Here is a 26,618-nt window from a genome sequence, read left to right as displayed (position 1 = left end):
TGGAGGTGAATGTGAAGCAGGGTTGTGTTCATGAGGGCACGCAACATATAACAGTGAAATTAAATAGAGCATTTCTTATTGGACAATTCTAGGTAGTCCCTCTCCTGTTTCAGTCCTTGTTCATCAGTTTGAAGCCTGATGAACATGACCCAGAAGAAGAACTCTGAGGTAACTTGTGCTAGTGTAGTGGTTGTTGGCTGGTTGGCTGGGAAGGACAGTATTCCAGAGCTCCCTGCTTCCAGGAATCCATTCCTCATCAATGCTCTCTTTATCTCTCCCCTCTTCTGTTCAGATCAGTCTCTCGTTCTATCTCTCCATCTACCCCCAGTCCTCTTCAGTCTGCCTAGTCTCTCTCTTTCTCGCTCTAAGTGGTGTAATGTCGGTGGTAACCCCTACCAGACAAGTTGAGACTTGCCTTTCTCAATATCAATATCACTCTATCAAATCCAGTCATTTTATCTTAGTCCTGGTTGCCCTAGGTTAGTTGAGACGTCTGTCTGATTGACAGTCCGGTCGGTCAATCAGTCAATGGAGGTGGGAACCCAGGGAGAGGGGCTAAGGAGGTCAGGGGGTGGTCAGATAGATTTGATTGGCCCAACCTTATTCAGGTTAATGGAGATTGGTTCAACTTGGCTGTGGGTTGAGGTATAAAAGAGGTTAGATTCTACACACTGGTGTCATGTGGTTTGTCAGCCATTTTACTAAAGACTACACATGGGTAGAAACTAGATGGCTACTGGACTGCTCCCTTGAGTGGATTTTGCGCTTAGTGCCGGATTTATCCACAACTAGAAACCCAGAAAATGAAAATAGCCTGCTGGAGTATATTTATGTAAATCATGCATGGATGTCTGTGGGAGATTTGTGTATGTATTCCAATTCCATGCCTGGATTTCACGTTGAGATTGCACTCCTGCAGACCTCACTACAGTACAATACTATATATAACCTACCACTGAGCGACAGAGGGGTCATAATCCTCTGGTCCGCTGTTCTCCTTCTGCAAACCACCAACCACTGTCTATTGGAAGACTCCCAGCCTTTTAGTTTGAGGATTTCTGTTGTACACTTTACTGTACTGTACAGTTCAACTGTATTTCTCTCCTTGTTCCTCCTCCTCTGTCTCTCCTGGTAATCTGGGCTGGTGGTGTAAGGGGCTTGAAGAGGGTGTGGCCTGGGTAGGATAAGCCTGTTTGTATCTCCTAGTCCTCCTCCTGCCTTCCAATAAGCCAACATGTTACAGACTTTAAAAACTCAGATTTTACACGGCTTTGGGAAAATTAAAAGCAATTTCGATGGTCTGCCAGTCGGAATCTAAGATGGCAAGAGAAAAAGAGAGAAAGCGAAAATCACATTTCTCCTGTTTCGAGGTGTGTAGTTTGACCTGGTTTCTTTGAAGCAACACAGTTCAGAGAGCAAGACGTCTGGTCAGGTTTAAGATGGTCAGATCCAAACACTGTTTGAGCGATGGGCTAAACAGGTCTCGACTCTTTTGTGTTGTTCCAACCCCTAGAGATGACGCTTAGCAATGACCTTTTCTGACCCTGTGGCTGGCTTCATGTTCAGTGTCCGCAACAAGGAGTCTTATGTGCGTTTCTTCTTCTGTGGTAGACGTTTCTGCACGTCTCCATTCACAAGACTTAATTGTGTACTAATGCTATCAACTTAACTCTGTCTTTTATAGCTCTGACGAAGGCTGTGAGGCCGATACGATAAGCTTATTAAAGAGCAGTGTGGGGGTTCCTTCTTTCTCATCGCTCTGATTCTGAAACGGGATTTGATCTTACACTGCTTTCTCTTCTTAGTGTGATAAAGTTCTGTCTTTATTTTTTCTGTGTCTTCTACCTTTCTCTCGTCTTCTCTTTAATTCTTATTTTTCTCCCTCTATTCTCACTGCCCCTCTCTTCTTATTTGTCTATCCCCTCTCCTTTTTTTCATTCGTTCTCTCTTCCTCAGGCTTCCCACTCTTCCTCCCCCTCTTCTTCCTCATCCTCCTCTCTGCCGTGCCACCTCCACCCTTCATTGGTGGCGGCAGCAGAGGAGGTGGGCTCTGGCCTGGGGCTCAGCCTATTGGTCTCTAGCTCCTCCTACCTTAGTGGACACTCCTCGCTGACCACGCCCATGGTGAGTCTACCTGATTGGCCCCCGGTGGCCCAAAGGCTGGGCCTCCCGTGTGCTGTGTGTTCTGGTTCCGTTTGGTGCTGTGATCTTGTGTGTTGTGTTGAACTGCCTGTATGTTTTCTCTGGATCCACGTGGTGTGGTTCTGATTGTCCTGAATGGCACATGGTCCCTGTGTTTTGTTGTTCGTCTCTGGCATGGTTCCGACATTGATGACGATAGCGGTGTGCTATCGTCACACACATGGTGTGTGTGTGTACTGACGTGTGCATTTAATGCCGTGTGTTGTAATACTTCGGTTTAGCATCATAAGATGCAAAGTAATGCATTTCTGATGTTTTTATTTTTCCTGAAAACAACCGGCACAGAAGTGGTTATGTGGAACAAGTGGAGTCAAAGAGGAGTCGCAAATGACAATCTTACAAAAGCAGGGACCTCTATAGCAGATAGAAACCTGGTGATGAATGAGGTTGTGGTGGGTAGCTGAGCTCATGACCGAGTTAACACTTGACACAGTTTTCCATCTCATAACCTCAAACCTCTATTCGATAGGAGGCGGATGATGTTGGTTTTATGGTGTGGCCTGACCCCGTGTGACCCCTGGGTGTGAGGGGCACACTGAGGAGGTCGGGGGGGGGGGGGGGGGGGAAGTGGTGTGTATCTTCCTGTGGAATCTAGAGGAATGCATGCCATTTGGACCTGGCCTGATGTAAAACAGATTCCTCCTCCTGTCCTACTCTTCTTTCTCCTCTTCGTCCTCTCTCGTTCTTCTACCACCTCCTTCTCTACCCCTTTCTCCTTCCTGCTGACCTCTACCCTCTTCTGCCCCTTAAATCAAATCCAACATTATTTCTAGTTTAATTTCAACATCACAGCATCTCCCTCCTCCTCTCTCTGATACACATATCTTGCCTCCCCCCCACCCTGTGTGTTTGCCAGTGGAATGTTCACATTCCTCAAGTCCTCGGGGCATGATGTTTTGAGGCGATGTCATGGAGATGGGAGTCATTTAAAGGAATTGATTTATTGCCAACAATGTAATTTCAGTGGAAAATTGTTATTCTACGCTCTGTCTCTGTGTCTGTCTCTGTGTCTGTCTCTGTGTCTGTCTCTGTGTCTGTCTCTGTGTCTGTCTCTGTGTCTGTCTCTGTGTCTGTCTCTGTGTCTGTCTCTGTGTCTGTCTCTGTGTCTGTCTCTGTGTCTGTGTCTGTGTCTGTGTCTGTGTCTGTCTCTGCCACTGTCTGTATGTCTGTGTCTCTTTCTGTCTGTGTCTGTCGTTCTCTGCCTGTCTGTGTCTCTTTATGTGTCTCTGTCTGACTCGGTCTCTGTCTGTCTCCCTGTTTCTTTCTTTCTCTCTCTCTCTTTTTCTCTCTGTCTCTGTCTGTCTCTCTGTCTGTCTGTGTCACTGTCTGTCACTGTCTGTGTCACTGTCTGTCACTGTCTGTCACTGTTTGTCACTGTCTCTTTCTGTCTCTGCCTGTCTGTCTCTGTCGGTTGCTGCCTGCCTGCCTGCCTGCCTGTCACTGTCCGTGTCTCTGTTTCTTTCTCTCTCTCTGTGTCTCTTTTTCTCTATGTCTCTGTCTCTCTTTTTCTCTGTCTCTGTCTGTCTATTTCTGTCTGTCACTGTCGATCACTGTCTCTGTCCGTCTCTGCCTGTCTGTCTCTGTCGGTCTCTGCCTGTCTGTCTCTCGGCCGGTCTGTCTGTCTCTCGGCCGGTCTGTCTGTCTCTCGGTCGGTCTGTCTGTCTGTCTGTGTCTCGGTCGGTCTGTCTGTGTCTCGGTCGGTCTGTCTGTGTCTCGGTCTGTCTGTCTGTGTGTGTCTGTCTGTCTGTGTTTCGGTCGGTCGGTCTGTCTGTCTGTGTCTCGGTCTGTCTGTGTCTCGGTCGGTCTGTCTGTCTGTGTCTCGGTCTGTCTGTCTGTGTTTCTGTCTGTGTTTCTGTCTGTGTCTCGGTCGGTCTGTGTCTCTGTCTGTGTCTCGGTCTGTCTGTCTGTGTCTCGGTCTGTCTGTGTCTCGGTCTGTCTGTGTCTCGGTCTGTCTGTGTCTCGGTCTGTCTGTGTCTCGGTCTGTCTGTGTCTCGGTCTGTCTGTGTCTCGGTCTGTCTGTGTCTCGGTCTGTCTGTGTCTCGGTCTGTCTGTGTCTCGGTCTGTCTGTGTCTCGGTCTGTCTGTGTCTCGGTCTGTCTGTGTCTCGGTCTCTGTCTCGGTCTCTGTCTGTGTCTCGGTCTCTGTCTGTGTTTGTCTGTGTCTCTGTATGTCTGTCTGTGTCTCTGTATGTCTGTCTGTGTCTCTGTATGTCTGTGGCTCTCTGCTGTGTCTCTGTCTGTGTCTGTCTGTGTGTGCGCGCAGACCTGTGTTGTCAAGTATATTTTATGGTTGTGGAGAATAGTATGGAGAACATTTGTTGGATGGAAAGAAAATAAGCTGTCCTTAAGTTTTTAGTGGAAACATCATAGTTCGTTCTCCCTCCTCTTTTGCATACCCTAGGTGCTGTAGGTTTAGTGTGTGTGGAAGGGAGCATGCATGCCAGTGTGTGTGTGGTGTTTATCAGTGATCTATGTGCTGGCTGCTCTGTGTGCTGGTATGTATGCAGGAACATGACGGGGTTGAGATGCACAACGTTTTACACACACATTCTCAGACAAACACGAACACACACATTCTCAGACAAACACGAACACATACAATCTCAGACAAACACGAACACACACATTCTCAGACACACATTTGTGCATTGTAAATATACCTTTATCTGGTGGTGTTTATGGTGAAATAATTGCTTTAGGTGTGTTGTATGTTCAGGTGTGTTCTTGGCTATGTGAAAGGCATAGAAAGGTTGATATCATTCAATTTATTGTTATAGTATGTTGAATTACATTAGTCCAAGTTAGTAGGAGCTTAGGAGGTGCTGGAGACTTTCAACTTCACTTCCTTTTCAGCTTTGACCTGATCCTATCTGCTGTCTTTACCTTGTTCTTTTCTCCTTCTTCCTGGTTTCCCTTCCTACTCTCCACCAATCGCAGAGCTCGGACCAGGTCGCCTTGGCCAATGCCACCCTATTGGCTGGCAGCGGGGATGGGCCCGACTGTTCCCTGGCCGACCTATTGGGCTCTGTGGCCGTCTGTCTTCCTTCCTCTGAGACCACTTCTCTTCTCTCTGACTCTCTCCTCCACACCTCGACAGTGGTGAGCTTGCAGGCAGGCAGACAGACAGACAAATCTAACTCCCAGACCTTATATTTTGGCTATTTTATTACCCTATTCTCCTATTCACTATCATGTGTAACAGACACAAATTTTACTGAAATACTGTACAGACTAAACACTAATCACCAGTGCCACCTGGTGGCCAATTATTGACAGTTACGTCCAGTAGAAACCATACAACACAATGTAGTTGAGTGGAAGTGCTTCTCCATGCCTCATCTTACCTCTGAGCTTGCTGTCCCCATAGAGATAAAATGTGTTCCATTTAATTCCATGGTCGTCCCTCTTCTCTTCACGTAGAGTGTGGACGAGGGTGGCGAGGGTGAGTATGTCAACCTGTACTCATCCAGCCAGGCCAACGGGGAGCTGCCACTCTGCCTCAGAGTAAGTAACACTCAACCTAGATCATAAACTCAGCAGTAAAAGAAACAGCCCTTTTTCAGGATCCTGTCTTTCAAAGGTAATTCGTAAAAATCCAAATACCTTCACAGATCTTCATTGTAAAGGGTTTAAACATGCTTGTTCAATGAACCATTAACAATTAATGAACATGCACCTGTGGAACAGTCGTTAAGACACTAACAGCTTACAGACGGTAGGCAATTAAGGTCACAGTTATGACAACTTAGGACACTAAAGAGGCCTTTCCACTGACTCTGAAAAACGGCAAAAGAAATGTGCCCAGGGTCCCTGTTCATCTGTGTGAACGTGCCTTAGGCATGCTGCAAGGAGGCATGAGGACTGAAGATGTGGCCAGGGCAATAAATTACAATGTTCATACTGTGAGATGCCTAAGACAGCGCTACAGGGAGACAGGACAGACAGCTGATCGTCCTCGCATTGGCAGACCTTGTGTAAAAACACCTGCACAGGATTGGTACATCCAAACATCACACCTGCGGGACAGCTACAGGATGGCAACAACAACTGCCCGAGTTACACCAGAAACACACAATCCCTCCGTCACTGCTCAGACTGTCCGCTATAGGCTGAGAGAGGCTGGTCTGAGGGCTTGTAGGCCTGTTGTAAGGCAGGTCCTCACCAGACATCACCGGCAACAATGTCGCCTATGGGCACAAACCCACCGTTGCTGGACCAGACAGGACTGGCAAAAAGTGCTCTTCACTGACGAGTCAGGGTTTTGTCTCACCAGGGGTGATGGTCGGATTCGCGTTTATCGTTGAAGGACTGAGCGTTACACCGAGGCCTGTACTCTGTAGCGGGATCGATTTGGAGGTGGAGGGTCTGTCATGGTCTGGGTAGAGATGTGTCACAGCATCATCAGACTGAGCTTGTTGTCATTGCAGGCAATCTCAACGCTGTCCGTTACAGGGAAGACATCCTCCTCTCTCATGTGGTACCCTGCCTGCAGGCTCATCCTGACATGACCCTCCAGAATGACAACGCCAACAGCCATACTGCTCGTTCTGTGCGTGATTTCCTGCAGGACATGAATGTCAGTGTTCTGCAATGGCCAGCGAAGAGCCCAGACCTCAATCCCATTGAGCATGTCTGGGACCTGTTGGATCAGAAGGTGAGGGCTAGGGCCATTCCCCCCAGAAATGTCCGGGAACTTGCCAGTGCCTTGGTGGAAGAGTGGGGTAACATCTCACAGCAAGAACTGGCAAATCTGGTGCAGTCCATGAGAAGATGCACTGCAGCACTTAATGCAGCTGGTGGCCACACCAGATACTGACTGTTACTTTTGATTTTGACCCCCCCTTTGTTCAGGGACACATTATTGCATTTCTGTTAGTCACATGTCTGTGGAACTTGTTCAGTTTATGTCTCAGTTGTTGAATCTTGTCGTGTTCATACAAATATTTACACATGTTGAGTTTGCTGAAAATAAACGCAGTTGACAGCGAGAGGACGTTTCCTTTTTTGCTGAGTTTATATCCTCACCACAGATCTAGGATCAAATCATTCTACCCACAATCCTAACAGTAACCATTAGGGGGATGATCAAAGATCTGATCCTGTATCAGTGGTTAATATCTTCTACCTGTTCCATTCTACCTGTGCCAACAGTTACTTTATGAAGACTGCATTTGTGTACATGATGTGTTGGTGTTCCATGTGTCCTGCTCCTCATCCTACCTTGACAGAGCTTACTCTTCCCCAACAGGAGCCCAACTCTGCTGACGACGTCCTTGAAGACCCCTCTCCACAGATGCCCTCCTCCAATAGCAAGGAGGCTCTGGACAAGGACAGGTAAGGGATTGAGTGGCCACTAGGGTTACATTGCATAAACACTCTCCCCGTTCAGCCGTTACGTCATTACTTGATCCGGTAATCCTAGAAGATTAAAGGCCAATTGAATTAAATGGATACTGATTAATGACCAATTCTATATGTAAGCATAGAGAGAATTACGGTATTAGAAGAGACAAAGTCCATTTATCAATTTGAATGGAAAATTTTTCATGGGTGACTATTCTATTATAGGTAGTCATTCTATTTCTATGTATATAAATCCAGGTACACTGATCTAGTCTGTCTGTCTGTCTAGGAGGCAGAAGTCAACAGACTCTGCGCCTTGTGACGAGGAAGTGGATGAGCTCTCTCTCATTGACCACAAAGAGATCATGTCCAGGATTACACTAAAACAAGAGGTAACGTATCCCTAACCCTAACCCTCATTCACTACGGCACTAACAGTATTCCCACCAATGTCTATTGGCTAAGTATTGTATAGAGAAAATTATGTGGTTGTCTTTGGCTACTGCGCTTTCTTTCAATGGGATTCTATTCATAATAACAATATAATATAGTCCATTTAGTGGACAATTTTATTCAAAACTAGTTCGTCATCCGTATTAAGCCTTTTAAAAATGCGTGGTCCCAGGTATTCATGATACATAATGTTAGTGAGACGCTGAAACCAAAGACTACAAATAAGAAAACTCTCAGTCCACTACTGACCTCTAGAAGAAATTCTCAGGAACTGCAGGGCACGTTTCTCCATTAAAATGTCTTTTCCTTTTTTCTGTTTGGTGCAGTCTGACAGGCAGGAGAGTCTGTGTGTGTGTGTGTGATTTGTGTGAAATGGTGGTCCCCACTCTGCAAGGTCAGATGTAGCAAGAGGGAAGGAGAGAGAAAAGGGAGGAAAGGTTGGGAGGGAGGGAGGAAAGGTTGGGAGGGAGGGAGGAAAGGTTGGGAGGGAGGGAGGAAAGGTTGGGAGGGAGGGAGGAAAGGGTGGGAGGGAGGGAAGGAGAGAGAAAAGGGAGGGAGGAAAGGGGATAAGAGAAGGGAGGTCTGATTAAACAACAAAGGACAGCTGTAGCGGTAAACAAGGGTATTTTTGTTGGGGATCTGTCAGCTTGTGTGATCAGCCTGTGTCCTGCGTATGCCAGCCCTCTCTCTCTCCCCCTCTCTCACTCGTCAGTGGAGCTGGTGCAGGGCTGGAAGGGAGGGAGGGTGAGCATGGACAGAGAGGAGAGCGCTGCATTTTGGGCTAGACTGCATTTTTGCCCTAATCCTCATCAATTCTCTACCTAACCCTCTCTCTCTCTCTACCCCACCCCCCCCCCCTCTCTATCCCTCTATGCCCCCCGTGCTCTTTTTCTCCATCTATTCATCTCTCCCTCCATCTGTCTTTCTCATTCTCTCTCTCAGAATGATGATGGTCCTGACGTGCGTGCTGGATCAGGGGATATTCTGTTAGTCCACGCCACAGAGACGGAACGCAAAGGTAGGTCGCGTTTATCACCGTTTGACAGCAGCCCCCATTAGAATGTGTGGTTCTGGGTCAGTGGCACAGGCTGTGTATGTGTGTTTTCATACTGGACGGGATCCGATTACACTTTCTGTCTGTTAAATTGTATGTCAGTATATTGTGATGTCAGTATATTCTCCCTTTTCACTCTGACATGTGAACAGTTCTAGAATAGATATATCTCGCGATAGATAAAACATTCCTGTTTTCCAGATCGTTCTGTCAGAATGGAGATGACCTATTACCTATCTATTCATGCCCCCTCTCCATGCTTTCTAAAGTTCATAGCATCCATCATTAGTTCTGGACCTCAGACTTAAAGGGGTGGTGTTCTCCTCTGCTCCCCGACAGATCTGGTGTTGTACTGTGAAGCCTTCCTGACCACATACAGGACATTCATTAGCCCAGAGGACCTCATTAAGAAGCTGCACTACAGATATCCTTTTGAAACTCACCGGACGTGTTGGTCGCCACCAGTGTCTCGATGGCTAGATACTGTGTGTGTTGGAAAGACAGTGGAAAATGTGTGCATTTACTATGAGGAGAAAGAGTTGAGAATACGTATTCTCCTTCACCACCAAGCACATATACCAGGTTCTGTCACAGTCCAGACATATTTAAGAAGCGGGTCAGCAAGAACACCTTCTTTGTGCTGGTTCGAGTGGTGGATGAGCTGTGGTGAGTATGGATGGACCCACTCTCTCCATAGAGCCACACAAATGGCTTTTTACTCCAACAAGGGTCTCCAACAGTTTTTCTGGCCTGTAGCCAGATTGAATCCATTTTGAAGGAATGATTTATTTATTGTCTAGTTGGTCTTACAGGATTAGTTATTAAACGCATATATATTACGGTGATTGATGGTGATGGCCAGATGTGGAGGCGATGACTCACTTGTCCCCTGCTCTTTTCCTCCCTCTCGTTCTTCCCTCCCAGTCTGGTGGAGTTGACGGAGGACATCCTGAAGCAGCTGATGGACCTGGTGTTCAGGCTGGTGTGTAACGGCGAGCTGAGCCTGGCCCGCGTGCTCCGCAAGAACATCCTGGACAAGGTCTGTTTTCTGTTTCACATTACTTTGGACATGAAAGGCACCGTACTATCTACTGCAGGTCAAATACAATGGCATTCTAAACGTATTGTTGTCCAGGTGGAGCAGAAGAAGCTGCTACGCTGCACCAACTCTCTCAAGCCGTTGGCCGCCCGGGGCGTGTCCGCCAGGTAGGGGTCAACACGGGGTCAAGGGTCAGGAGAGTATGGGAGGGGGCTAGAGCAACCTCTTCTTGCATTTGCTTGTGCTATTGATTTGTTTGCTTTCTCTATCATGAAGCATTTGTGTGGGTGGGTGGGTTGGTTATGCTATCCACAAGGACAGGAAATCAAGGAACATTCTCCCTCGTGGGGGACATTTCCCACGTCTCATGGAGGACGAGAGCTATACTACATGACTAAAAATATGTGTGGACACCTGCTTGTCGAACATCTCATTGCAAAATCATGGGCATTAATATGGATTTGCTCCCCCTTTGCTGCTAAAACAGCCTCCACTCTTCTGGGAAGGCTTTCCACTAGATGTTGGAACATTGCTGCAGGGACTTGCTTCCATTCAGCCACAAGAGCATTAGTGAGGTCGTGTCCAGATGTTGGGCGATTAGGCCTGGCGTTCTAATTTATCCCAAAGGTGTTCGGAATGTTCTGTGCTTCCAATTATTTGCCACAAAATTGGAAGCACAGAATCGTCTAGAGTGTCATTGTATGGTGTATTGTTAAGATTTCCCTTTCCTGGAACTAAGGAGCCTTAGCTTTGCACCACTCCGGTCGACACTTGGCATTGCGCATTGTGATCTTAGGCTTGTGTGCGTCTACACAGTCACGGAAACCCATTTTGTGAAGCTCCCTAGATAATGTTATTGTGCTGACATTGCTTCCAGAGGCAGTTTGGAACTCGGTAGTGAGTGTTGCAACCGAGGAAAGACCATTTTTACGCGCTTCAGCACCCGGCGGTCCTGTTTTGTGAGCTTGTGTGGCCTACCACTTGACGGCTGAGCCGTTGTTGCTCCTAGACGTTTCCACTTCTCAATAACAGCACTTACAGTTGAGCAGGGCAGAAATTTGACGAACTGACTTGTTTGAAAGGTGGCATCCTCTGACGGTGCCACGTTAAAAGTCATTAAGCTCTTCAGTAAGGCCATTCTGCCGCCAATGTTTGTCTATGGAGATTGCATGGCGGTGTGCTCGATTTTATACACCTGTCAGCAACGGGTGTGGCTGAAATAGCCGAATTCACAAATTTTAAGGGTTGTCCATGTTTTTTTGTATTTTATTGTCTATTCTAAGCTTAGTGTTTAGGGTTAGAATTAGGGTAAGGGGTTAGGGAACATAGGATTTTGAATGGAAATTGATTTTAGGTCCCCACGAGAATAGAAGGACATAACTTGTGTGTGTTTCTCCAGGCCCGGAACGCTGCATGACTTCCGCAGCCATGAGATTGCCGACCAGCTCACACTACTGGATGCAGAACTGTTCTACAAAATTGAGGTACCAGAGAGCCCCTAACTATCTCTGCTTTTCTTCACCTTCGCTGCAGAGAAATTGACATTCTGCTCCAGTGACGAATTTAACTCAATCTCTCCTCTCTCCTTATTTTTTCTATTTTGATAGATTCCTGAGGTGTTGCTTTGGGCCAAGGAGCAGAATGAGGAGAAGAGTCCGAATCTGACTCAGTTCACAGAGCACTTTAACAACATGAGCTACTGGTGAGAGCTGGACCTGAGCCTATACATACAGCCTGTCTATGCATTACCATATAAATCACCTAGCTTTGTAATGACCAGTCAACATCTCACAATGGCACATTTTCACTTTCTCACACACACACCATCTCGCTTTCAGTTCAATTCAAAGGGCTTTATTCGCATGGGAAACATACAGGACCAGTCAAAGGTTTGGACAGACCTACTCTTCTAGGGTTTTTCTTTATTTTTACTATTTTCTGCATTGTAGAATAATAGTGAAGACATCAACACAATGAAATAACACATGGAATCATGTAGTAACCAAAAAAGTGTTAAACAAATCAAAATACATTTTAGATTCTTCAAAGTAGCCACCGTTTGCCTTGATGACAGCTTTGCACACGCTTGGCATTCTCTCAACCAGCTTTATGAGGCAGTCACCTGGGAATGCACATTTCAATTAACAGTTAATTTATGGAATTTATTTACTTCTTAATGCGTTTGAGACAATCAGTTGTGTTGTGACAAGGTAGGGGTGGTATACAGAAGATAGGAACAGCTCAAATAAGCAAAGAGAAACGACAGTCCATCATTACTGTAAGACATGAAGGTCAGTCAATCCGGAAAATGTAAAAAAAACGTTGAAAGTTTCTTCTAGTGCATTTGCAAAAACCACCAAGCACTATGATGAAACTAGCTCTCATGAGGACCGCCACAAGGAAAGGAAGACCCAGAGGTACCTCTGCTGCAGAGGATAAGTGCATTAGTTAAGTGCACCTTAGATTGCAGCCCAAATAAATGCTCACTAAGTTCAAGTAACAGACACATCTCAACATCAACTGTTCAGAGGAGACTGTGTGAATCAGGCCTTCATGGTTGAATTACTGCAAAGAAGCCACTACTACAGGACACCAATAATAAGAAGAGACTTGCTTGGGCCAAGAAACAAGAGCAATGGACATTAGACCGGTGGAAATCTGTCCTTTGGTCTGATGAGTCCTAATTTGAGATTTTTGGTTCCAACCGTTGTGTCTTTGTGAGACGCAGAGTAGGTGAACAGATGATGTGTGTGGTTCCCACCGTGAAGCATGGAGGTGGTGGTGTGGGGGTGCTTTGCTGGTGACACTGTCAGTGATTTATTTAGAATTCAAGGCACACTTAACCAGCATGGCTACCACAGCATTCTGAAGCGATACGCCATCCCATCTGGTTTAGGCTTAGTGGGACTATTATTAGTTTTCCACAGGACAATGACCCAAAACACCTCCAGGCTCTGTAAGGGCTATAGACCAAGAAGGAGAATGATGGTGCTGCATCAGATGACCCTCCACAATCACCCGACCTCAACCCAACTAAGATGGTTTGGGATGAGTTGAGCTGCAGATATATGGGAACTCCTTCATGATTCCATATGTGTTATTGCATAGTTTTGATGTCTTCACTATTATTCTACACTGTAGAAAATATATATTTTTTTAAATGAGAATAAAGAAAAATTAGGTGTGTCCAAACTTTTGACCTGTACTGTATGTTTACATTGCCAAAGCAAGTGAAATAGATAATAAACATAACTGAAATAAACAATAAAAAATGAACAGTAAACATTACACTCACAAAAGTTTCAAAGGATTAGAGACATTTCAAATGTCATATGTCTATATACAGTGTTGTAATGATGTGCAAATAGTTAAAGTACAAAAGGGAAAATAAATAAACAGAAATATAGGTATTTACAATGGTGTTTGTTCTTCACTGGTTGCCCTTTTCTTGTGGCAACAGGTCACACATCTTGCTGCTGTGATGACACACTGGTATTTCACCCAACAGATATGAGTTTTATCAAAATTTGATTTGTTTTCAAATTATTTGGGGGTCTGTTTAATCTGAGGGAAATATATGTCTCTAATATGGTCATACATTTGGCAGGAGGTTAGGAAGTGCAACTCAGTTTCCACCTCATTTTGTGGGCAGTGTGCACATAAACTGTATTCTCTTGATAGCCATGTCTGCCTACGGCGGCCTTTCTCAATAGCAAGGCTATGCTCACTGAGTCTTTACATAGTCAAAGCTTTCATTAATTTTGGGTCAGTCACAGTGGACAGGTATTCTGCCACTGTGTACTCTCTGTTAAGGGCCAAATAGCATTCCAGTTGTCTCTGTTTTTTGGTCAATTCTTTCCAATGTGTCAAGTAATTATCTTTTTGTTTTTGCATGATTTGGTTGGGTCTAATTGTGGTGCTGTTGCTGTCCTGTGTTTCTGTGGGGTCTGTTTGTGATCAGAGCCCCAGGACCAGCTTGCTAAGGGAACTCTTCTCCAGGTTAATTTCTCTGTAGGTGATGGCTTTGTTATGGAAGGTTTGGGAATGGCTTCCTTTTAGGTGGTTGTAGAATTGAACAGTTCTGTTCTGGATGTTGATAATTAGTGGGTATCGGCCTGATTCTGCTCTGCATTATTTGGTGTTTTGCGTTGTACACAATGTTTTTGCAGAATTTTGCATGCAGAGTCTCAATTTGGTGTTTGTCCCATTTTGTGAATTCTTGGTTGGTGAGCGGACCCTAGACCTCACAACCATTAACCTCTAGCATCGAGCAATCCCGTATCCGGGAGCGTAATCATAGCCTCAAGCTCATTACCATAACGCAACGTTTCCTATTCATGAAAATCGCAAATGAAATTAAATAAATATATTGAAACACAAGCTTAGCCTTTTGTTAACAACACTGTCATCTCAGATTTTCAAAATATGCATTACAGCCAACGCTAGACAAGCATTTGTGTAAGAGTATTGATAGCCTAGCATAGCATTAAGCCTAGCATTCAGCAGGCAACATTTTCACAAAAACAAGAAAAGCATTCAAATAAAATAATTTACCTTTGAAGAACTTCAGATGTTTTCAATGACGAGACTCTTAGTTAGATAGCTAATGTTCATTTTTTCCAAAAATATTATTTGTGTAGACGAAATAGCTCCGTTTTGTTCATCACGTTTGGCTATTTGGCTAAGAAAAACACCGGAAAATGCAGTCACTTGCAACGCCGAACTTTTTTCCAAATTAGCTCCATAATATTGACAGAAACATGGCAAACGTTGTTTATAATCAATCCTCAAGGTGTTTTTCACATATCTATTCGATAATCTATCCGTGGTGGCAGTTGCCTTCTCATCAGAAGAAAACGGAAAAATACTGCAGCTGGAGATTACGCAATAATTGCGACGGAGGACACCAAGCGACCACCTGGTAGATGTAGTCTCTTATGGTCAATCTTCCAATGATATGCCTACAAATACGTCACAATGCTGCAGACGCCTTGGGGAAAATGTGGAAAACGTAAGCTGACTACTAGTTCCTTCACAGCCATATAAGGAGTCATTGCCATGAGGCGGTTTCAAAAAATGCGGCACTTCCTGATTGGATTTTTATCTGGGTTTTTCTGTAACATCAGTTCTGTGGCACTCACAGACAATATCTTTGCAGTTTTGGAAACGTCAGAGTGTTTTCTTTCCAAAGCTGTCAATTATATGCATAGTCGAGCATCTTTTCGTGACAAAATATCTTGTTTAAAACGGGAACGTTTTTCATCCAAAAATTAAAATAGCGCCCCCTATATCCAAGAAGTTAAGGGCAATGGGTTCTGTAACTGATTCCAAGTATTTTCAGCCAGATTCTAATTCTCTCACACGCAACACTTTGTTTGTCCTCTAGGGTGCGCTCTCTAATCATTCAGCAGGAGAAAGGCCAGGACCGAGAGAAGCTACTCCTCAAGTTCATCAAGATCATGAAGGTAACCAATCTCGGCATTTATACAACCACAGCTCTTCCTCTTAACTAGTATATTTAGTTGATGATTAACTCTCTGGACAACTGTTCTTGTCCTGATTTTCTTTTTCCCATGTAGCACTTACGGAAGTTGAACAATTTCAACTCATACTTGGCAATACTGTCTGCCCTGGACTCGGCCCCCATCCGCAGGCTAGAGTGGCAGAAACAGACCTCAGAGGTGAGTCAGACAGTAGTGGATCAAGTCTGACATAGAAAGATCTAGATATTCAAACTTGTGTTTCAATTCTTTCTATGGAGTCTCACTTTAATATACTCAGGTATTGTGGTGTTCTATGGGTATAACACATTGTAACACACTTGTTCTCTCACAGGGATTGGAGGAATACTGTACGTTGATTGACAGCTCGTCGTCTTTCAGAGCGTACCGGGCGGCTCTGGCCGACGTGGAGCCTCCGTGCATCCCATACCTGTAAGTCTGTGTTTCATGTACAACTGAGCTAGGTAATGTTCAATTAAAGTGTTTGTGTGTTTTGCCTGTTCTTCCTAGGACTGTTTGTCTATATTTAGCCTAATCTCTCTCTTCCATTTTTCTTCTTCTCTCCTTTTCCAGTGGTTTGATCCTGCAGGACCTGACCTTCGTCCACCTGGGGAACCCGGACCTCATCGACGGGAAGGTCAACTTCTCCAAGCGCTGGCAGCAGTTCAACATCCTGGACAGTATGAGGCGCTTCCAGCAAGTGTGAGTATTTATATTATTTAACCTTTATTTAAGCAGGTAAGTCCCATTGAGACCCATTGATATGAGGGGACAAGTGTGAGTAGAACTGTTGTCCCATGAGAAAAGCATCCACAAAACTCCAAACAGATTGAGAGTGTGGTAACCTCATTTTATGATAGATGAATATGTTATATTTAATGTAATTCAATAAGACTACAATAATTATCCCACGAGGTAAGCAGTGATCCACAGTGTACATTACAACCTCCATGTTAACCTCCATACAACAGAAGGTTGACCATGTACACTGAGGAACACCTTCCTAATATTGAGTTGCACCCCCCCCTCCCTTTTGCCCTCAGAACAGCCTCAATTCGTCGGGGCATGGACTCGACAAGGTGTCAAAAGCGTTCCACAGGGATGCCGGCCCATGTTGACTCTAATGCTTCCCACAGTTGTGTCAAGTTGACTGGATGTCCTTTGGGTGGTGGACCCTTCTTGATACACGGGAAACTGTTGAGCGTGAAAAACCCAGCAGCGTAGGAATGGCACACATCCATGGCACACACCTGAATAGCACGCATACTCAATCCATGTCTCGAGGCTTAAAAATCCTTCTTTAACCTGTCACCTCCCCTTCATCTACACCGACTGATGTGGATTTAACAAGTGACATTAATATGGGATCATAGCTTTCACCTGGTCAGTCTGTCATGGAAAGACATGGGCATCTCTTTGATCGACTCGTTCCGTCTTTCCCACCAGGCATTACGAGCTGAAGCGCAACGACGACATAGTCTGCTTCTTCAACGACTTCAGCGACCATCTGGCCGAGGAGGCGTTGTGGGAACTCTCACTGAAGATCAAGCCTCGTAACATCACACGGCGGCGGACGGAGCGCGAGGAGAAGACTTAGGAACGGGGAGGTTAGCGGTGCGGTGTGGCCCCCGAGACCACAGCCAGGGCTCGCCGAGGGACCTCCACTGTGCTACAGATGGACAGAAAGGATAGATGGATGGACACAATCAACTGGACCTCACTAACAGGGGAAGAAAGACTAACTAGGGCTGGACCAGACCAGAGGATATACAGTAGGCTAGTAGGGGGGAAAAGACTGCTATGGTTTACAGTGACTCTGTGCTGCTCTGATACACTGGGAGATTATGGGGAGATTATGATTGGGGTTACATTGGATTCTCTCCACCCAGAACTGCAGTTGGCAGGAGACAAATTCCTAACCAACGGTAGGAGAAAGACTGGTGCCAAGGAGAAGAGGATAACTTCATATAAGGAGAGGAGGTGGAGATGTCGAACAACGGAAGAGACTACTCCCTGTCCTCTCCCATTTGAATGTATAAATGTGTGTGTCAGCGAGTGTGTGAGGTGAAAGCTCCTCTAGATCCCCAGATATTCCCTCCCTCACCCTACAGAGTGTGGGCCATCCTGGGGTCAGTCCCTACTGCTCCCTCTCCTGACTTAACTTCCTTGTATCCTTGGAATCCTCAGTATTCTGGACTATATTCTGCCATGAACTCTGTCACAATGCAGACTCGACTGGGCAGGAATGTGGTTTTGGAAATGGTCATTTAAGGGGTTAGGCGAGGTGGAGGACCACAAAGGGACTAGACTTGTAACAAGAGTGTATTATTATTAATATTATGAATCATATATGGTTATGATTTATTATATACAGTGCTCCTTTTGTTCTTAAAAAGGATTGTCTATTAAGAGAAGTGCCATACAAATGTGCACTCAAAAAAGCAAAGCAAAAAACTAAATCCACAAAAAGAGAAGTACTAAAGATGCTGTGATCTATGTCTGACATATTCAATCATCATGTGCCATGTTTGAGTAAGAGAACTGTCAGGCAACTAGGCCTGTGTCCCAGTAAAGGGGAGTGCGTGTCTGGGTTTGTCAGTCCATTGTGTGCTGTAGTTATTCATTATTCCTTTGGAATAATGGTGTCATCCAACTCATCACACTGTGCTTTCCAACTCCAATAAAACTGCTCTGTTTCTATACATCACCGTCTGCCGAATGGAAGAGGTTTGTCATACTATGCTACTTACTTCCTCGTTATGGGCCAAATCCCAACGAGATCTGCACTCTTTTACATAATCATGCATTGATGTCAATGGGAGGCTTGTTGTGCTCGCACATTAGGGTAAGAAATAACCACAAGCCTCTGATAGTGAACGTATTTTATTTCTTAAATATCATGGTCATTAGGAAAATGCTTTAAAAAAATAAACTCACAAGGCATGAATTTACCATGGCATCAAGGGATGATCCAGCAAATATTTCACAATCCAAACAGCCTACACATTAGAAGGTGATAAATATTGTACTTATCTGATTTCCACATGTTCAGATACAATATAACACATTTTAAGCAGCAAACAAAGCCAAAATCAAAACAGACATTTAAAAAAAAAAAAAAAAAAAAGCTTTTTTCCACCATCTCACTCCTATGTCAGCCGGAGGTAGTCAAACCACTGCAGGCTAAAAATGTACACATGGAAGACGAGTAATTTTTTTAAAAATCAGTGATATATTAATGAATTATCTTGGATGTATTCTCAAGGCTTCCCTATCTGATTGGATGCTCTGCAGTCTGCAGGTGAGTTACAGGAGCTAGTCCCCCCCCAGCTCTCCCCATCCCAAACCTAGTCAGTAAAAGCATCAACCCTCAATTCTAAATACATACTACAAAACACACACACATATATAGTAGACAGACTGACAGACAGTAAACACAGATTTTTGTCTCAGTGGGGGCGACTGCTGGGCTCTAGTAGGACCCTCTTCCCTGGGGGGAAGTTGGCCAGGTCCCCCTGCTCCGAGGCGGCCCGCTTGAAGCCCCGGCTGTGCCCGTTGACCGCTCCTCCACGGTGCCACTTACAGAGGTCCCCATTCAAGATGTCCTGGATGTGCTGCACAATGAGGTTGATGGCCACTGCGGAGAGAAAGAAAGGCAGATTAATATGAGTGGGAAGGGAAAGAAGAGGGAGATGGAGATTCTTCATGATACATGAGCGTTATTATTACCCATGTTGTCAACTCCTCGAGGAATAATGACATCTGCATATTTCTTGGTCTGGAAAAAAAAAAAACATCAATCTCATTTGGGTAGCTAATGCTCTGAAAAGACTGGATTTTGAGCAGAATATACAGTACCAGTCAAAAGTTTGGACACACCTACTCATTCAAGGGTTTTTCTTTATTTTTTACATTGTAGAATAATAGTGAAGACATTAAAACTATGGAATCAATCATGTAGTAACCAAAAACGTGTTAAACAAATCCAAATATGTCTTTTAGAGTCTTCAAAGTAGCCACACTTGTAATTGAGTCACATTTAAAAGTCTCACTGACGTAAATCAGCTGACTGAATATGTGTTATGTGTCATATTGTGTCCATAATCTGTTTGCATATTGTAAGTGTGGCAGTGCTGGACATTTACAGGCAGGCAGAACTCCTCGAAGGCTGGCTTAACGAACGTGGTGTACTGGGTGAGGATCTGCTCCAGGTCTCTGCCTCTCTTCATATCCCGCAGAACTGCAGGTGAAGTCCACAACAAGCAGATCAGGACCAAGACGTGACAAATATGTATATCCAAGATGCTAGAGTGAAGTATGGGTATGGAAGTGCATATGACAATCTATAGATGGTACATCCTCTTAATTTGTGTGTCAGTAGTACCTCTGCGAGACAGTCTGACATCAGAGTCTGTGTCCACAAAGAGCTTCATGTGAAACATATCCCTCACTTCCTGAGAGTAGAAAACCAGGATCCCTTCAAACAGCACCACGTCAGCCGGGTACACTGTTATCCTGTCCTGCAGCCTGGAACACACACACATAAACTAAGCACATTTAGTACACACAAAGACACAATCTATACACAGACAAACTTTCATGGTATGTTTACTGAACAAAAATATAAACGCAACATGCAAAAATTTGCTAAATTCATTAGGCCCTAATATATGGATTTCACATGACTGGGAATACAGATATTCAGCCATTGGTCACAGATACCTTAAATTAAAAGGTAGGTGTGACCACCATACACCTCAAGAAGTGTGAAGTTGCTGGATATTGGCGGGAACTGGAACATGTTATCGGTCCAGAGCATCCCAAACATGCTCAATGGGTGACTGGTGTCTGAAGAGTATAAGAAGAATGGAAGAACTGGGACATTTTCAGTTTCCATGAACTGTGTACAGATCCTTGCAACATGGGGCAATGCATTATCATACTGAAACGTGAGGTGATGGCGGCAGTGGGCTCAACAATGGGCCTCAGGATCTCGTCACGGTATCTCTGTGCATTCAAATTGCAGTCGATAAAATGCAATTGTGTTCGTTGTCCGTAGCTTATGGCTGCCCATAGCATAACCCCACCCCCACCATGGGGCACTCTATTCACAACGTTGACAATAGTAAACCGCTCGCCCACACGACGCCATACACGTGGTCTGCATTTGTTAGGCCGGATGGACATACTACCAAATTCTCTAAAACAATGTTGGAGGCAGCTTATGGTAGAGAAATTAACATTAAATTCTGGGAACAGATGTATTGTATTACTGTTGATGATATCTGGAAATGTGCATGTACACCCTGGCCCATCTACTGTTGCTTGCCCCAATTCTGACTTGTGCTCTGATATCTGCTTCACTGATTTCTGCTCTCGTAAAAGCCTGGGTTTTCTGCACGTTAACACTAGAAGCTTATTACCTAAAATGGATCAATTAAAAGTGTGGGTTCACAGCTCCAATCCAGATGTGTTGGTCATTACTGAGACGTGGTTAAAGAGGAGTGTTTTGAATAATGATCTTAACCTTAATGGTTATAACCTTTTTCAGCAAGACAGATCTTCCAAAGGGGGAGTGGCAATCTTTACCAAGGATCACCTTCAGTGCTCGGTTGTCTCCACCTAGTCTGTCCCCAAACAATTTGATTTGCTGGTTTTAAGCATTACACTTTCAAATAGCTCTTTGTTGACTGCTGCTGGGTGCTGTCGTCCTCCATCAGCACCGGCCTGTACCCTACCTGCCCTAAACTCTTTCCTGGCCCCTTACACCAAGTCTGAATTTGTCCTGGTAGGTAAACTAAACTGGGACATGCTTAAACCACCTGCCCAAGTCCTAAAGCAATGGGACTCCCTAAATCTTTCTCAGATTTTTACCGCACCATCCCACAAGGTATGACTCCAAACACCCAGGAAAGGCTACTCTTCTTGCTGTTATCCTCACAAATAATCCTGATATCAGTGTGGTGTTTTCTGTAATGACCTTAGTGATCACTGTTTTACAGGCTGTGTTCGTAATGGCTGCTCAGTGAAACAACCTGTCCTGATTTGTCATAGACGCTTGATAAAAAACTTTAATGAGCAAGCCTTCCTTCATGAACTGGCCTCTGTAAAATGGTATAGAATCAGCTTGTCGAAGACGCTTGGACATTCTTTATTGATATTTTCAGTGATATTGTTAAACACGCCCCCATCAAGAAAATGAGAATTAAAAACAGGTTCAGCCCCTGGTTCGACCGTGATCTTGCAGAGTTACTCCACCTCAACAATTACATTTGGCGAAAGGCTTGGCACACGTATACTAAGGCTGACTGGCTCTTGTTCAAGCAAATGAGAAATAAGTGTACTCAGGCTATCTGGAAGGCCAAAGTTAGTTACTTTAAGAAGCAGTTTTCTCTCTGTGGGTCTAACCCCAAGGAGTTCTGGAAAACAGTTAAAGACCTGGAGAATAAACCCTCCTCCTCACAGCTGCTCATGTCCCTTAAAGTTGATGATGTGGTTGTTACCGACAAGAAGCACATGGCTGAGCTCTTCAATCACCACTTCATTAAGACAGGATTCCTATTTGACTCAGCCATGCATCCTTGCCCGCCCAACATTTCCTCATCTCCCACCCCTTCTAATGTAACTATCCCCGACGCTTCTCCCTATTTTTCCCCTGCCCCACTACAAAGTTTCTCCCTGCAGGCAGTCACTGAGTCCGAGGTGCTAGAGGAGCTCCTGAAACTTGACCCCCAAAAAACATCTGGGTCAGAGGGTTTAGACCCTTTCTTCTTTAAGGTTGCTGCCCCTATCATCGCCAAGCCTATCTCCAACCTTTTTAACCTCTCTCCTTTCTGGGGAGGTTCCCATTGCTTGGAAGGCAGCCACAGTTCGTCCTTTATTTAAAGGGGGAGATCAAGCTGATCCTAACTGTTTTAGGCCTATTTCTATTTTGCCCTGTTTATCAAAAGTGTTGGAAAAACTTGTAAATAATCCACTGACTGGCTTTCTTGATGTCTACAGTATTCTCTCTGGTATGCAATCTGGTTTCCGCTCAGGTATGGATGTGTCACTGAAACCTTAAAGATCTTCAACGATGTCATCATTGCCCTTGATTCTAAGCAATGTTGTGTTGCTATTTTTATTGACTTGGCCAAAGCTTTTGATACAGTAGACCATTCCATTCTTGTGGGCCGGCTAAGGAGTATTGGTGTCTCTGAGGGGTCTTTGGCCTGGTTTGCTAACTACCTCAAAGAAGGTAGAAAGTATAAAGTCAGGGGATCTGCCTTGGGGAGTACCCCAAGGCTCAATCTTAAGCACCACGCTCTTCTCAATTTACATCAACAACAGCTCAGGCAGTAGGAAGCTCTGAGCCAGAAATTGCAGTTTTTCTAGGTGGCTCCCATTTTGGCTGTAGTGTTTCCAAGCGTGTGAATGAGAGCGTGTTCTTCTGTATTTTTCTTCGTTAAAGACAATAACGATTCTCCATCTTAAATGTGATAGTTTATTTACGTATTAGGGTACGTAAATGTTCTGGCCCAGCAACTCCAAGATTTTTGCACATACTGTTGACTAAAAATAAGAAACATAATTTCAGTTTGTTGATAAGGTTGGGGCATAGCCATAGCAGAGTGAAGTAGCTGGCACATTTCAAAATTGTCAGACAGACAGAAAACAAGACAATAATTTAATAGATGGCTTGGAGTCAAGTGACATCCTGATGTGTCTGTTTTCAGTGTTTAGCACACTATTCCCTAAGGTTTGATTATAAACGTCGTTTGACTTGTTTGGAAAAGTTTATTAGTAATGTTTGGGATTCATTTTGTATGCATTTTGATGGAGGGAAACTGGGTGGATTATTGACTGAAGCGCACCAGCTAAACTGAGTTTTTATGGATATAAAGAAGGACATTAACGAACAAAAGGACCATTTGTGATGTAACTGGGAGTGCCAACAGAAGAATATCATCAAAGGTAAGGCATTTATTATATCGCTGTGTCACAGATGCCTGGTGGAAGTATGTTTTTCATGGTTTTGTATGCGGGCGCTGTCCTCAGATAATCGCATGGTGTGCTTTTGCCGTAAAGCCTTGTTCTCATGTGTTGCTGCCTTGCTATGTTGTCATCTTAGGTCTTTCTCTCTCTTAGGTCTCTCTCTCTGTAATGTTGTGTTGTCTCTCTTGTCGTGATGTGTGTTTTGTCCTATATTTATATGTTATTTATTTATTTTTAATCCCAGCCCCTGTCACAGCAGGAGGTATCTTGCCTTTTGGTAGGCTGTCATTGTAAATAAGAATTTGTTCTTAACCGACTTGCCTGGTTAAATAAAGGTTAAATAAATACAAAAAACAGCTCTGGTGGACATTCCTGCATTCAGCATGCCAATTGCATGCTCCCTCAACTTGAGACATCTGTGGCATTTTGTTGTGTGACAAAACTGCACATTTTAGAGTGCCCTTGTGTAATGATCATGCTGATTAATCAGCTTCTTGATATGCCACACCTGTCAAGTGGATTCTTTATCTTGACAAAGGATAAATGCTCACTAACAGGGATGTAAACCAATTTGTGCACAACATTTTAGAAAAATAAGCTTGATGTGCGTATTCATTTTTTAATTCATTTTTTCTGCTCATGAAACATGGGACCAACACTTTACATGTTGCATTTATATTTTTGTTTGGTGTGTTTGCAGATGAGCTGGGTTAGAGACATCTTAGGTCAAAGGTCATGTCTTAGTTCAAGAGTCAACCATCTGAGGTCTGGAATGTGTAGGGTGGGCCTTTTTGACCCGGTCTGTCTGAATTCAAAAAGGGCATTTCCAACTGAAATGGTATGTTTCCGTATGGAGTGTTTACCTCACCTCGAATGCGTGACAAAGTCATATGTCGGCACCTCCACCACTGTCCCCTCCACAATATGCTTCAGGGTTTGGTACATCAACTCGTTGTCGAAAGCATCTGTAATAAACATTTCAACGTTATTCACTTTTTCCACCCAGATATGCATTTATTTTATGTTTATAATAATGATTACTTAAGTTAACCTACAGTTTTCACATTGTAGCTATTAGTTAGAAGAACATTTGCCATTGCTTGATGTAAATGCATGAATTAATTGAATTAATGTAATCTAGTGAGTGATAAGTGCCTGAGAGTGTATGTTAACTACAACAATTATACTTATGTTATTACAATATCCATACAGGCCTGTAGTACCTGGGTGGTCAAAATTGTACTGGCCCTTGAGTGCCCTGGCCTTCTGGTCAGGTGTCAAGACTTTGTAGAAGCTGTCTTGGCTGATGATGGCCACTTGCCTCTGACGATGGTCCACCTTATTCTGGCCCAGCAACTCCATGATTTTTGCACATACTGTTGACTAAAAATAAGAAACATAATTTCAGTTTGTTGATAAGGTTGGGGCATAGCCATAGCAGAGTGAAGTAGCTGGCACATTTCAAAATTGTCAGACAGACAGAAAACAAGACAATAATTTAATAGATGGCTTGGTGTCAAGTGACATCCTGATGTGTCTGTCTGCTTTCAGAGTTTTGCTTTCAGTTCATAGGAAAAACGAAAACTAGCTAACGCTAGCTAGCTACTTTACTGATTGTTGAATCGACCTAGCTAGCTACCCAGACAGCTAGCTAGATAGCTATTATTATGTAGCTAGTTAACGTTACCTACCTTGCCACTGGCAGTTCCTCCGCTAACACCGATCAGAAACGGACGGTGCCTTGGCCGCTCCATCTCAAGCGGTCTGGCAGCAGTCATGTCGGGTCAATTGTCGAAAAACAGCACGCTTTTGTTGCTAGTCAGCTGCCTTCCAAAACAATAATCTGTTCCCGTTCATATTTGTAAATACGCGAGAACACGGCCAAGCACTTCCTGGGGCAAAACTAATGTTTGTAAAAACGTCAAATTAAGAGTCCTCATTTGAAACTCTTTAAATGTGTTTACTCTGTAATGTTGCCATTCAATTGGCCACCATTCAGCTGTTATAATCATGTTATATTGCTTAGGTCTACTGGTTATCTTGAGGGGGTGGGGGCGGACCGATGTTCCAAGGATCCCAGATAGCAAGGACTAAATACACACAGGAGACCACCAGGAGGAGCCCAATATAATTTTCATAGAAACAATCATAAACTGCATCAAATGCCATGCTTATGTGGAGGGATGCACAATGATGATTAACAGCCACGCAACAGTTGTTCCAGTGTTCGTTTTCTACATGTAGGCTATTTTAGACTCAAATGTCTAAGGGGGGCGGGGGGGAACTGCACACAGCACAGTATCTACTAAAATTCCCAATTCAGGCAAAGTTTGTGCTTTCAAAACAACTGGGAACTCTTAAAAAATATATATGGGGTCAAATCATGACCTCTTCAGGTAGGAAAGTCAGGGCTTGTTTTTTCACAGTTTTCTTGAATGCACTGACGTTTCCAAGTTCCCAGTTGTTTTGAATGCACCAGGTGTCCCCCATATGACCTCACAATTATGTCATAATGAGTATTAAAAATAAAAAAAACCTGCAGAGACAGTGCAAAGGTTTTTCAAAACGCTGCTTGCATCCTGAAGAGTATTATTTTTTTTAGCTTACCATTGACAACTGGAATGAATCTACACTGTAACCTTTATTTAACTAGGCAAGTCAGGTAAGAACAAATTCTTATTTACAATGACGGCCTACACCAGCCAAACCCGGACGACGCTGGGCCAGTTGTGCCCTATGGGACTCCCCATCACGGCCGGTTGTGACACAGCCTGGATTAGAACCAGGGTGTCTGTAGTGACGCCTTGCACTGAGACCGCTTGCCTTAGACCGCTGTGCCACTCGGGAGCCCTAATAGGTACCCAATTAGGTGCCTAGATTTTTTTCTAATGAATACATGTTTCTTCCTAATTGCAGTTGTCCCAGAATTTCTATAGACATTTCTTAATTTCCACTTGGAAAAAACTATTTAATATCGGGGCTAAATTGATTGTGTGGACAAACTATAGGAATATACTTGTGAGAAGCTTAGGCTATTAGCCTACCTCAAAACAC

At 44.2% G+C, this 26,618-nt stretch overlaps 2 protein-coding genes across 6 annotated transcripts in view; one reads left to right on the top strand and one right to left on the bottom strand.

Moving 5' to 3' along the window:
• LOC139388715 (rap guanine nucleotide exchange factor 1-like) overlaps positions 1 to 18,299 on the top strand; it is a 99,780-nt gene extending 81,481 nt beyond the window's left edge. For 2 of the 5 annotated variants that reach the window (XM_071135571.1, XM_071135569.1), the window contains 17 exons: positions 1,957 to 2,124; positions 5,138 to 5,299; positions 5,621 to 5,704; positions 7,449 to 7,534; positions 7,833 to 7,935; positions 8,939 to 9,014; positions 9,390 to 9,474; positions 9,624 to 9,716; positions 9,975 to 10,089; positions 10,186 to 10,256; positions 11,489 to 11,573; positions 11,697 to 11,791; positions 15,476 to 15,554; positions 15,669 to 15,770; positions 15,925 to 16,022; positions 16,164 to 16,292; positions 17,037 to 18,299. In XM_071135571.1, the coding sequence (XP_070991672.1) occupies positions 1,957 to 2,124; positions 5,138 to 5,299; positions 5,621 to 5,704; positions 7,449 to 7,534; positions 7,833 to 7,935; positions 8,939 to 9,014; positions 9,390 to 9,474; positions 9,624 to 9,716; positions 9,975 to 10,089; positions 10,186 to 10,256; positions 11,489 to 11,573; positions 11,697 to 11,791; positions 15,476 to 15,554; positions 15,669 to 15,770; positions 15,925 to 16,022; positions 16,164 to 16,292; positions 17,037 to 17,187 (1,782 nt within the window). In that variant the 3' untranslated portion in view covers positions 17,188 to 18,299. Of the gene's footprint in view, positions 1 to 1,956; positions 2,125 to 5,137; positions 5,300 to 5,620; positions 5,705 to 7,448; positions 7,535 to 7,832; positions 7,936 to 8,938; positions 9,015 to 9,389; positions 9,479 to 9,623; positions 9,717 to 9,974; positions 10,090 to 10,185; positions 10,257 to 11,488; positions 11,574 to 11,696; positions 11,792 to 15,475; positions 15,555 to 15,668; positions 15,771 to 15,924; positions 16,023 to 16,163; positions 16,293 to 17,036 lie in introns of all 5 variants that reach the window. The other 3 variants (XM_071135570.1, XM_071135573.1, XM_071135572.1) reach the window with 3 other exon arrangements.
• A 158-nt stretch (positions 18,300 to 18,457) lies between these two features.
• Positions 18,458 to 25,594, bottom strand: LOC139388714 (uridine-cytidine kinase 1-like). The gene is made up of 7 exons (XM_071135567.1): positions 25,256 to 25,594; positions 24,788 to 24,947; positions 24,433 to 24,529; positions 19,975 to 20,117; positions 19,736 to 19,830; positions 19,320 to 19,368; positions 18,458 to 19,227 (listed from the first exon to the last, which is right to left on the bottom strand). The coding sequence occupies exons 1-7, from the start codon at positions 25,340 to 25,342 to the stop codon at positions 19,040 to 19,042; spliced, it is 819 nt and encodes a 272-aa protein (XP_070991668.1). The 5' UTR covers positions 25,343 to 25,594; the 3' UTR covers positions 18,458 to 19,039.
• Positions 25,595 to 26,618: the final 1,024 nt, after the last annotated feature.

Source organism: Oncorhynchus clarkii, chromosome 29 (genome assembly GCF_045791955.1).
Source record: "Oncorhynchus clarkii lewisi isolate Uvic-CL-2024 chromosome 29, UVic_Ocla_1.0, whole genome shotgun sequence".
In the NCBI taxonomy this organism is placed as follows: domain Eukaryota; kingdom Metazoa; phylum Chordata; class Actinopteri; order Salmoniformes; family Salmonidae; genus Oncorhynchus; species Oncorhynchus clarkii.
Note: the sequence above shows the minus strand (reverse complement) of the source record. Positions and strands in the feature narration are given on the sequence as shown.